This window comes from Cajanus cajan, chromosome 10 (genome assembly GCF_000230855.2).
Source record: "Cajanus cajan strain Asha chromosome 10, NIPB_CcT2T_4, whole genome shotgun sequence".
Classification (NCBI taxonomy): domain Eukaryota; kingdom Viridiplantae; phylum Streptophyta; class Magnoliopsida; order Fabales; family Fabaceae; genus Cajanus; species Cajanus cajan.
This window is the reverse complement of record NC_138526.1, coordinates 40,691,982-40,705,838: the sequence shown is the minus strand read 5'-3', so window position 1 is coordinate 40,705,838 and position 13,857 is coordinate 40,691,982. Positions and strand designations below refer to the sequence as shown.

At 28.0% G+C, this 13,857-nt stretch overlaps 1 protein-coding gene across 1 annotated transcript; it reads right to left on the bottom strand.

Annotated features, from left to right (window-relative positions):
• Positions 1 to 1,985: 1,985 nt before the first annotated feature.
• Positions 1,986 to 6,947, bottom strand: LOC145952667 (putative terpene synthase 2). The gene is made up of 7 exons (XM_083065544.1): positions 6,775 to 6,947; positions 4,425 to 4,707; positions 3,937 to 4,309; positions 3,611 to 3,829; positions 3,349 to 3,490; positions 3,023 to 3,268; positions 1,986 to 2,836 (listed from the first exon to the last, which is right to left on the bottom strand). Exons 1-7 carry the CDS (start codon positions 6,883 to 6,885, stop codon positions 2,540 to 2,542), a joined length of 1,671 nt encoding a protein of 556 aa, XP_082921670.1. The 5' UTR covers positions 6,886 to 6,947; the 3' UTR covers positions 1,986 to 2,539.
• Positions 6,948 to 13,857: the final 6,910 nt, after the last annotated feature.

Here is a 13,857-nt window from a genome sequence, read left to right as displayed (position 1 = left end):
TATCTATTCTTCCAACGTAATTATAATTAAAATAAAATATATAACTATACAATAAAACACATAATTTTCTCCAAATACTTATTATAATAATAAATCATAAGAATACATAGTTCTCTAATAAATATTATACAAAATAATTTTCATAAATATTTATTATTTAATTAAAATACTCATAATTATTAAAAACCTCTAAAGTATTCTATACAACCCATTTAATTAATTAAAATAATTATAAGAAAATAATCTTAATAAATATTAAAATAAATAATAATTAAATTATTATATTAATAAAAAATTTGGAATGTTACAATACACACACACACATATTTGAATTAAGACAGTTAAAAAGTTAAACATTATTACATAGATAATTAAGCAATTGGCAATAAATGGATTGTACTAGTGTTAAGTCTCATTTATACATATGTTTAGATAGAAATTATTGAACAATTCCACTTACCCCATGCACTCTTGCAATATAATTATTCTCTTTTTGATTCAATTTTTGTACAGATATAGCTAACCCAAAATTTATCTAACAATACCTTGATACACCTCATTTTTTGTGCAGGTATTGAGTTAATGAGTTGAGTTTGAAGACCCATGGGATTAGAAATTTAAGGAGCTAATGAGCAGGAGAAGAGTACCTGTGTTGAGCACAAGACTACTCGCGCCAGGCTTGGTCAAGACAGAGAGCACCACTCTGTAACTCAGCACTGCACCGGGCACAAGATTATCCGCATAGGGCGTGCCTCGAGACAGAGAGCAATTAAACTCTCTGGAAGATATCGTCCCAGGCGCAAGAGTATTTGCGTCGGGCGTGTCTTGAGACAGAAAGCATCTAAACTCTCTGGAAGGCCATGCGTCGGGCGCTAAGCATAACGCGTCGGGCGTATAAACCCTATCCTGTCTCACCTAGCTCGTATTTGAGCAAAGCTTCGAGGATTTTTCCCTCATTCACACATTAGGCAACTTCTAGAAGCTGTGGAAGGGATTCCTGGTGCTTGGGACTGTTCGTGTGTGGGTCTTTCTTTCGGTTCTTCCATCTCTATTTTTGTTTCACCCTCATTGTTTTGAGCAGTTTTACCCATTGTTTTGTGGTGTTAGATGTAACCAACGAAACTCTTTTATAATCTTCACTTTATTAATGATATATATATGTTGTTTCATTCATTATTGTGTATGTTTCTATTCTTAATGCTTGCTTTGGATTGATTTTCCTTTGCTTGATATAGAGTCCATTGGGTATTGGAAAGTAGCCTTTTGAACTAGCTCTGAAACAAATACCTAGTGAAAAATGTATCTAAGAATGGAGCTTGGCCCATTAGTAGTCGTAAACCCTAACCCGTAATGCAGGTGTATGTATTGGATACTCAAGGAATTGATATTCATTATCTGCACCTAGGCTCTTGCTCTAAGGGATTAGGTTTGAGTAAAATTATGGGTTGACTAAGTAATGAATGTAACAAGAGAACAAAGATTCATCAGAGTAAAGTTCGATGACATCTGACCCCACAATCTTACAAAATCACAATACTATTTCTTATCCCTTCCACACACACACTAATTATATCATAGGTTTGAAGTTCTAATAGTCATAACCTTTATTTGAATTGCATGACAACCTATGAAAAATTGGAATTATTCTTTAGTCACAAATAGTCATTAAATGCTTATTTTACCTACTAGTCCCTGTGGGTACGATTTAAATTTACTACTTGAACGACCGGTATACTTATCGTGTTTGAGTCCGTTGATAGAATAAAATTGATTTATAACAAAGACAGAAACTAATGTCAACGAAAATCTCAACAACTAGAAACAACATTTTTCACAACTCACACATGGAGCATTTCAAGTAGTATGAATTAACTTTCATTCCCACACTTCACTCTTATTTCATACATTATTACATTAATAATTAAGAAAAAGGCAACTTATAGGAACTACTTGGAACAACTTTGTCACAATTCACACATAGAGCATTTCAAGTAGGATGTATTGACTTTCATTCCCACATTTCACTTTTATTTCTTACATTATTACATTGATAATTAAGAAAATGGCAACTTATGGACAATACTAGGAACAACTTTGTCACAACTCACACATAAAGCATTTCAGGTAGGATGAATTGACTTTCATTCCCACACTTCACTCTTATTTCTTACATTATTACATTGATAATTAAGAAATTGGAAACTTATGGATGATACTAGGAACAACTTTGTCACAACTTACACATAGAGCATTTCAAGTAGGATGAATTGACTTTCATTCTCACACTTAACTCTTATTTTTTTTACATTACATTGATAATTAAGAAATTGGCAACTTATGGATAGCATTAGAAACAACTTTGTCATAACTCACACATAGAACATTTCAAGTAGGATGATTTGACTTTCATTCCCACACTTCACTCTTATTTGATATTATACTCACTAGTATGTAGCATTATGATAGTGTGTCTTCTTAAAGTTGGACAAATATATGATGTGCTACTCATTTATATGTGATAGTGCTTCTTGTATTGGTGCTAATTGATGCACATAGGATCGACAAGTAGTGTAGAGATGTAATCTTTCATTAGTTCTGAATTTGTGAATTTATCCTGGAAGTCCGCATATAAAAAGTGAAATGAACGTGCCAAATTAACTACACAATCAAGCACAAACTTTGGGATATCATTTGACTTGAAACATTCTTCATTTATAACCTTCCAACAATCTTCAATGTCATTGAGAATTTTGTTATAAGCCTCTATTTGAGAAAAGCCATGTTGTTTCATGCAACATTCGATGGCTGAAGCAACATGTACTCTTTGCTGCTCAAACTGTTAACCAAAGCAAATAAATTTTTTTAACTAAGGATCATAATAATTCTCAATATTTATTAATTAAGCCAAATCTAATCACACATATATCCTCTTCTTTGAAGAATAAATAATTATGGATATATATATATATATATCAAATAACTAATATCAAATAACTAATTTCAATTTGAAATCAATTGATACCTTGTGTGAGCCTATGTCATCCAAGAATCTGCCAATAATTGATGCAGCTTCAATGATTTTTGAATCACTGAAAATCCAATCAAAAGCATCCTTTGTTGCAAATTCTCCTGGGCCAATAAATGATGTTACAAGTAAAGGTATACCAGTGGTTAAGATTCCATTAACTTTATATTCATTATATGTTGGAATGTAACTCTTATCGAGCCATTTTGCTTCAACCATATAGCCTTTTGTGAGGGACATAATCTGCAAGTAAAATAACCAATATACTGAATCTTGAAGAGAAAAGTATTCATTTAAGAAAACATGAACTGTGATAAACATACAGATTGTTTAAAACATGGCACCACAAAACTTGACTTTCCACTCTCTTTTGTCATCAACTCTATTTCTTCACACAACTCTACAAGCTTGTCAAATACTACTTTCATGCACTGTGGAAGAGATTCAATGAGACTAATATCCCATCTGAAATTTAAAAAGAAAAAAATTATTGACAAAAACTTTAAGTACTAGCTAAAAGTAAATAATGATGTTTTTAAAGTCATTTTCTCTTGACTATATATATAATGTGTGAAATGCATCAACCTCAAAATTGCTTCTGTGAAGAGTTCAAGTTCTTGAATTGTGCCATAAGCATCATAAGCATCATCTAGAATAGTCGCAAAAGCAATTGCTTTTCCCGCAAACATTCTCCCATTGCTATGTTCTGGCATGTGGGACATTGTCAATGACCAAAGATAGGACTCCACCAATCTATCTCTAGCAAAAGGGACCCTTTTCATAAAGTTTGATTTTTTCCAAGACCTATGAAGAAAAAAAAACTACACCTTAACAATTTAAATAAAGTTAATTTAAGTTTTTAATGAATGTTGTCACTATAAGGAAAATAAATTTAAAGATAAGGGACTTACTTGGTGATACTACCAATTTCTTTTTGATGCATTTTTTGAAGAATGTTGAAATCTACTTTTGCAAAGGTTAGCAAAGTTTCGTTATGGGAAGAATCTTGTTCATAGAGAGTCATGTGATACCTTGCCTCAAACCTAAGTACATTCTTGTTAAAAGGTTGCCTTAAGCAATGATTGATTTGTGCTGCAAGAGATGGGCTAGCTTGGTTGGCCAATAATTTAAGATGAGTTTTTGAGAAGTCCCAAGCTTCTTCCAATATATCATCTTCATGAGTTCTTAGATGTGCAGCTTCATACAAGCTGCACAAACCTTGAATATCATTGACAAGGATTTCATTGAAGTTTCCTTGCTCATTTTTGAATTTGTTAAATATATCTGCTCAATTAATAAATATATAAGAAATAATAGTTATTTAATGACTTTAATATATAGGAATATATAGTGTATTTCTCCTTATAATCTAAATATGAATGACAAGTTTTATACATACTTGGTGAAATTTGATATCCTTGTTGTCTAAGTATACGAAAGAGTAGAGCAAGAGAGTGATAATCAGCATCTTCACCAATATTCTTAATTTTTGCAAAAGTGCTAGAAATTTGTTCCAATGTTTGCTTAATTTCTTGTTGAAAATGATAGGATATACCAAAACGTTGGAGTAAGTCAATAAAACCTAGTTTTTGTATGATACTTTGATTGATTGATGACTGAAACATTGTTTTCACCTCCTCTTTTAGTGTTTGGGCTTGTTGCTTTGCACTGTCACTAACTTCCTGCAAACATTGTCAATTAATATTTATAGCATTTAATAAAGTTATATGTTTATCTTTGTAATATACATGTTTCTTATGTTATTAATTTCTACTAAAATACTTTTTCAATGTCCTCTTAAGAGTTTATATGGATAAATTTCAACAGAAGTACTTTTAGGAAAAAAGGCAAGAAGATTTTTTTTTATCCATAAACTAAAATTAGTTTGTGTATAAATTAAAATATGATTTTAAAGAAGTAAATAGGAGAAGGTCTTTACAAATTAACTTTTAATAAACTAGTTTTAACTTATAAAGAAGCTTTTTTTTTTCTTTTTTTTTTTCTCTTAAAAGCGCTTTTGAATAAAAATATCAAAACAAATATAACTCAACTTAATTAGTTAAACTCCGATACACAAAAACTGCAGTTAGGTAGGATGGATGCTCTAAAAATGTGCAGTCTCTTTTATTATTGGCTTTTCTCCTCTATTCCTTCCCTTTGGTAAGACATATTATAAGTCTATAAAAATAAAATAAAATAGTGAATCAAACCTGTTAACACCATTTATAAGATTTAATACTTATTTCAAATCTTATACATTTAATAATTTTTTTGTATAATAAAAATTTAATTGACTCAACCGTTGAATTATATGATATTATACTTAAGATCGTGGATATCAAATTTTACATAATTTCAAATTTATTTAGTAGTTCATATCACATCGTATTATTTTAACATATAATGTGATATTTAAAATATTTATAAATATCTATCCTTGGATAACATATATAAAAAAATTCCAATCATGTGAAATTTGATATATGTGATATATAATATAATATAATTCAACGGTTGAATCGATTAAATTTGTATCATACAAAACAAAATATTAAATGTATAAAATTTGGTGTAAGTTTTTTTACTTAACATAGTGTCAACAAATCTTAATTATAAATTAATACTCTAGTTTATTTATATAAAAAAAAATCAAAATTTACTCAAAATCTGCAGTAGTTAGCACTCACCTAATTAATTATTGAGCTTTTGTGTATGTGTGAAATAGATTCACATAATTTAAGAGTTACTTTACTCAATAACATAAAGTATACATTGAATTTTAAGAATCGAACCATTAAATTAAAAGTTCTCAATGAATAAATCAAGTTTACAAATTTGTACATAATTTGAAAATTATTTGATATTTTGTTATATTATTATAATATCAAATAGATTTTATGAATATATGTCCATTTAAATTAACGTAACAAAATATCAAATAATTTTTGAATTTTATAAAAATTTGTAAATTTATCTATTCATTAAGAACTTTATGTTTAATGATTTAATCGTTAGAATTCAATTTATATAATGAGTTATTAAGTGAAATAACTTTACCAAGATTCACTCTTTAAATAAATGGATGACTCTCCTACACACATAGCAACTACCACCATTGTCACAATCACTATCGTCACCATTGTCACCACTATCACTACCATAAAATAAAATAAAATTGTAATTAACAATAGTTGTAGTGGTGGTGATGGTGATGTCGACAATAATAAAGGTAATTATAATAGCAACATGTGTAGTAGTTTTATCTATAGTCTTTTAATTTAAACCGTTTATTTTAATTTAAAGGTTGAGATTGAGTATTCTCTTTCTCATATAAAAATAATATTCTTATAATATACATGTGCATATATATATATATATATATATATATATATATATATATATATATTCACACACTTACATGAATGTATGTGTGTGTCTGTGCGTGTGTATTCATTAACATAATTTTTAGAGGGAGTAAATTAGCAAGCTACACTAGAGGATAATATTTTAAAAATATATTATAGTTATAACTTGCTAATATATTCCTTCTAAATATGAATTATGTGTGTATGCGTGTGTGTATGTGAGAGAGAGATTTGCTAACTTACATCAAGCATTTACTAACTTACACCAACTTTGTTTTCAGAAATTGTAACTATAATTTGTTAGCATATTCTTTCTAAAAAAAGGTATTTGTAAGTTAGCAAACCCTATATCTATATATATATATATATAAAATAATAATGTACCATTGATTCAGAAGCATATTGAAGGAAAGTATTTCCCCATATGCTAGGAGCGTAATTGGCGGAAGGTCGCTTGACATCAGACACTGCAAGTGCTGAAGCTGCAATGGACATCTTTGCTTTATACAAACTGCTCTTTAATTTCTAAGGGAAAGAGTGCGTAGCTTATTGACGAAACACCCAAACATCTAGCTACATATTTATACTCTTAAACCAGCTTGCATGTGTTGGTCGCTTTTTACCATAATTTATGATGTCTATTAATTTATTAAGTGAATGGTGCAAAACGACATTGACCAGTTAATTTAAAAATAATGCTCAGTTTTTCACTATGATGGCTGAAATGAGAAAGAAAATTCATGGAGGTACCTGCACGAGGTGGGTTTGGTAATAAAAATAATCATTTCTGCCCAATATTATTTAGATATTTCATCTTCTGCATGTGGGAAAAATAAATACCGATGATATAATTAAAAACAAATATTTTCCTAAATACCGATGATATAATTTCTTTTTTGTTTGATGAATGATGATATGAATTCATTGAGTTGTTGAGTCAAAAGACTTGTTACTGGCACGAAGCAGGAACGGATGCAGGTTAGTTGAAGTGGAGGCTCTCCACTAACTTCAATTATTTTCTTAATATATATTATAATAAAATATATTATTTATCATATTAAAAATTAAGTATTTTATTATTTTTAGTGTTTTATGTTGTAAAAAAGTTAAAATTAATATATTACTTTTGAAGTATATTTTTTTTTAAAAAAATATGAGAGTAACTTGTTAACTTAATTTTTTTAAAATAAATAAATGTAAATTATTAAATATATGTGAAGTTTCTTAAAATACATCTTCTTCTCCTTTTTAGAAAAAGAGTATATTAATAAATTATAATCATAATATTTTTTAAAATAATGCATCTAAATATAATTTAAAATGCATCTAAATATAATTTGTTAATGTATTCCTTTTTATTATCAAATACTTTATTACTTTATTACCTCATTAAATATATTTTATGGATCCTACATTGACTAGAAACATATTTATGGCTATATCTAGAATCCTAATGAAACAAATATCTACGAGATATAAACTTATGTATTGCTATATAAATGGACTAAAGTTGCTGTTTTGATTGTGTTTGATGTCCTTGATTTTTTTTTTGTTTGTTTAGATAAGATTTTTTTAGAAACACTTCTAGAAAAAATAAAATAAAATATAATATATATATATATATATATATATATATATATATATATATATATATATATATATATATATATATATATATATATCAGGGATGGCAACGAGGCGGGTCGGGTACGGGTTTTATGATACCTGTCCCCGTCTCCGCGAGTCAAACCCATTTCCATCCCCGCCCCCATACCCGTTGGGTATATATTTTCATCTCCATTCTCGTTCCCGTTGGGTATCGGGTATACCCGTACCCGTACCCGTCAATTTTTTATTTTTATTTTTGTAAAAAAAATGATATTTTTTTAAAAAAATTATTATATTATAATTATAATTAGATTATTTTTTATCTTATATTATAATAAATAATTACATATAAAAAATATTAAATTTTTTTAATATAATTAAATTGAAAGTGAGTATTAAATTAAAAATGAGAACTAGGGGTACGAGTACGGGGCAGGTAAGTATATGTCCGTACTTGTACCCATACCCGGTCAAATTGGGTATTTTCTGGTCAAACTGGGTATTTTCCGTCAAAGTCAGGACGAGTTCGGGTATTACCTGCGGGTACGGGTATTACCCGCAGGTACGAGTATGTTTTTCATCCTTAATATATATATATATATATATATATATATATATATATATATACAAGAAGAGAAAATAAAATAAAATGTTCTATAAACTAAAATTAAGTTATTATGAATAAGTTCTTTTACATACCTTCTCCAAAACATTACAAATTAATTTATATTTTTAAGTTAGTTTTAATTACAATTTATTTTATTATTTATATTTTTTCTTTCAAAAATTACTTTTAAAGAAGTTTAAGACATATATTAGTTTTCCACCAACACTCTCGTAGTAGTAACCGCGTCTGGACTCTGGAATCGTCCGCAAAAGTATTTTTTAATTAATGATGTTGATTGAAAAGACTTATGAATGACAGGAAATAAAAGTAAAATTGGTCGGGCTGCTCAATCAAATCACTTGTTAGTGATTACAAGTAAAAGAAAAATTTGGACGAAGAAAATGACGCTCGTTACACCTGGGGAAGAAAAAGTAAAGACGAAATTATAAAAAAAAAAAAAACACAGATCAAATCAATCCCATAAATTCAACGATTTGATTAATTGGTTGGACTTTTTTTCAAATCAAATTAATTAAACTTGATATTAATAATTCAAATATTTGAAATTTGAATCAATTCGAATTTAATTAATTTATATATATTATTATTTTTTATTTATTTAATTAATTTATATCTATCATTTTGATTATTTTGAAGATATTTGTGTTATAATATGTAAATTTTTTATTTAATTTTTCAAATACTTAAATAAATTAAGAAGAATTATATTACAATATATTAAATGTTACTTTTACATATCGTAGTATATTAATATTGAAGTCTTTAAGTAATCTAAAGGAACAATATTATAAATGATAGATTCCTTTTCATGGTGTGATTTTTAACTTTCAAGGAAGAGTTCCCTCTTTCTCCATGGACTAGGAAGAAGGATGATGGTTAGATGTTTTCTCAAGGGTGATGAAAAATAATATTAGTGATATGAGAGTGAAAAGTGGACGAAAAAGGAGAAAGAAAAGTGGAAGGTGTTTTTTGTGCTATTGGCTAGCTCTCTCCACCAAGGGATGGTAGAGGTCACTCAAAGGAACTCAAACTCACTCTAAGGTAGAGAGGAGAGGAGATGGTCGTGAGGTCCTAGAAGAATAAGGAAGGCTTTTTGAGGCAACAAGGCTCACTGAAAATGCATATATTCCAAAGTGGCTACAAGATAGATGATCTAGAGTACTTATAAAGAGAGGAGAGCATCTAGGGTTTCTTGGGAGCATTTGACCAAAAATTTCAAGCCCAAATGCTCCCTAAATAAACCCTAGATGCAGCCCAAATGAAATGGCTCTCATCTCTCTAAAAGACTAAAGTACTCTTAGGCCTAGAAAATGAAAGAAATGGACTTTGACCTCACAAGTCAAGGTTTAAGTCCTAAAATAAATATTAAGACTAATTTTCCCCATAATACAAAGGTTAAATAAAAATATAAAATAAAACCCTAATATTTAATGTTCCCCAAAATATAAGGGCAAAATGGGAAAAGAAAACAACAAACTAAGGAGAGGGCTCAAAATCCACACACATGATGATCATGGCTTTTGGTGTGGTGTGTTCTTCATCTTCTTCCACTCTCTTAACCATGAACCTTGTGATAGGCCCTATATATATGATGTTTCAAGGATGGTCCTCCATTAATAAATCTATCAATTTAATTAATTTTTGATAATATATCAATTTAGTTAATGTTAAAAAATTTATTTTCTTTTTAAAAAAAATATTTTTTAATTTATTTATTTTTTTAAATAATTCATTAAATATTTGATGACTCAAACCAAACTATAATCAACATTGAATTGATTCAATTCAATTTAAATAAACAAAAATTATAAAATTCAAATTAATTAAAATCAATTAAATTTAATTTAAGTTGAATTTTTACTCAAATCTAAACCAATCTAGAAAATTGTTGCATCACTACAACAAAATTTATTTTTATAGACAATTATTTAACAACAAAAAATTAATTACCTTTATTTTATTATTAATATAAGTATTAATGATTAATATATAATGGTCACTAAAAATATATTTATATAATACTAAAATTTTTTAGTTATTAAGAAAAATTTTAATCTCACATTGACTAAAAATAAGATAATTAAAAAATATATAAATAGATAATAACTTTCACCTTAGAAATTTGTATAAAAATGCTTTGCCATCTAACCTGTTAACACCCTTAAATACGAGGTTACGTCCACTCGTGTATAGAAGACGTGTCATCTGTTTTTTATTTTTCACGTTGCAAATGTCATTATTATTTTATTTTTCACGTTGCAAATGTCATTATTATTTTATGAGGTTACGTCCACTGATGTAAAGAAGACCTGTCATCTGTTTTTTATTTTTCACGTTGAAAATGTCATTATTATTTTCTTACAAAATAAAATGTAGCCTAGTACAAAATATTACTCAATAAAGGATTGCAAAACAGTCGGTCTCAAGTCCTAATTAAGAAGAACAAAAAAGAATTAAACAATTGTGTAACCTTGCAGGAATATTGAAAATGTCATTGATAGTTAAAGTAAAAAAACAAAACTATGTTTTTAATTAAAAAAGACCTAGCTTAGGTTACCATTACCTAATGTGATTTAAAGTGAACCAATATATATGTTTACCGTCAAATTTATTAATGTTATATCTAATAGTTTGAGATTTGTTGAATGCAATCTTTTTTTCAACTAGTTACCACTTAGGTGGAAAATATATATTTTAATTGTTTTACATATTTACCCTTTTCACAAGTATAAATTAATTCTTAATTATCAAATCTCAATTATATAATATTATGTAAATTATGTTTATAAACTATAGTGAGAAACCTGATTTATTTGAATACACATATTATTGTTTCTAACTAGAAGGAAGGTATAAGGACTTGATAGGTCTTTAAATTTATCACAACTCAGTGACTAAGCAATAAAAAATATAAATTTTAACTAAACCATAAATTTCATACAAGTAATACCTGGGTATTTTATATATATATATATATATATATATATATATATATATATATATATATATATGTAAATGAGTAAACAACCAAAAACATAAAATCTTTTAATGAGATTACAACACAATCATGTACACACACGTATACAAACATTAGAAATACAAAACATAAAATGTTATAAGTTGTCGGTCAAGCAACACCTAGTTGTATTAGAACAACCTTCATTCAAAACACACCAACACTAGTATGGCTCAACATCTTGCTCACCCTAGCCTATTCCTGCCATACTCCCATAATAGTATGATCATCACAGTTTAACAACATGAAAAAGTAAAGGTAAACTTGTATGTAAATAATATATATACATGAGAAGGGGATCCACTTACTCCAAAAGTCAGTCTACTTAGACTTAGACTTACTTTACTCAATAACTCATCTAACCACTAAATAATAACGATTTAACCACTAAATTATTAAAAGTTCTTAATGCATAAATCAAGTTTGCAAACTTTTAAAAAATTTAAAATTTATTTGATACTTTGTTTCATTAATTCAAATTGACAAATAATCATAAAAATACATTGATTTGAATTAATGAAACAAAGTACCAAATAATTTTAATTTTTTAAAAAAATTTGTAAACTTGATCTATACATTATGAAATTTTAATTCAATGATTGGATTCTTGAAGTTTGATGTAGAAAATGTGTTATTGAGTGGAGTAAGTCTATGAAGACTTACACTGCGTAATAGTCAAATGATATTGGTATAACTTATACCAACTATTACAGTACTCAATAATTTTATATTAAAAATGAATTTTGTCAATTCAACTATTGAATTATAACTTCATATTACCTAGTATATTTATTTCAAATTTTGTTAAAATTTAACAACAATTAAAAGATAATCAAACTGTTCATATTTTAGTATATTTTAAAATATATATTACATCAATTTTGATTTATATAAAAGTGGTATCAAATTATTTTGGATTAATATAAAATTTTGTATATATGATCTAAGAGAAATCCTAAACCCTAAGAGAGATAAACTTTGAATCTAATGATTGGACCAAGAAATTCACTTTTAATATAAAGTTGTGTGTGTGTATGTGTGTGTGTGTGTTCAACACAATATCTTTATGCGTCATTATGTATTTCAACTTAAAGATCTCTTACAAGAAAAATGAGTAGTTTAAATGGTTTGATCCTACCGAATTACAACGTTTGATTCTTATAAAGGGGATCAAGTCAACAAAACAACCTCTAGCATACTAATGCGAAGTCAATACAATGTGTGGCATACAAATGCCTATTCAACAACTTTATTAATTTCTCGGATGTCGCTACGTATATTAGAAAAGTCTAAAACCACTAGCGATAGAACAGCTTGGGTGTAGGCCTACCATAACATTATTATGTGTTACACATTTGACAAGTATACCAATTACCGTAGGTAATAAATTCGACATAAGTCCAAGTCATATAATTTATAGGGAGTTTAGTTATAATTATTTAACAAAATCTTAGTACTAAAAAAAGGAACTAATGAAATTTAAGAATTGTTTAACTTGAAATATAAGAAATTTATAAAATTATGAATATAAAAACATGCAATAAACTACGAAAAAATTGAGTTTGTAATGAAAACAGTCAAAGATTAATTTCACTAACTTTTCCCATCTAAATCCTCATAAATTTCCATTTAATATTAGAAATTATACACTTACTTCAATAACACAATTATATTTAAATCCTAATTTCTTAGGTGAGAAATTCTAAGTTGTTTAAGAAAAATCACTATTCCTTGGTAATTTTTGTTAAACAACTCGCATTAAGGTTAGGGACCAAAAATTGACTGATAAGGCTTATCCTATTCTTATAAATAAGTGTTATCAATGTTATAATTATAAAAATATTTATCAACCTCAATTAAAATTATATAAAATCATCCATAGGTTCATTAAGCCACAACTGTAACGTAGAAAAAAAAAAGATTCAGTAGCCAGAATGGGCCGTTCCCAAATTGGAACGGGTCGTTCCGAAAGGAGAATGGGCCATTCCGGATGAGTCCCGGAACGGGCCGTTCTGATTTTAGAACGGGCCGTTCTGGAGGTGGTTTTTGTGCGTGTTGAGGGAATTCAGAACCGGCCGTTCTGGTATCGGTACAGGCCATTCTGGCCAGTCCGAAAAATCTATAAATAGGGGTTAGGGGCCTTCAGGAGAATGTGAGTTTTTAGAGAGAAGTTTTAGAGAGAAGGTCTCTGGGTCAGTGAACTCTTTTCTCTCCC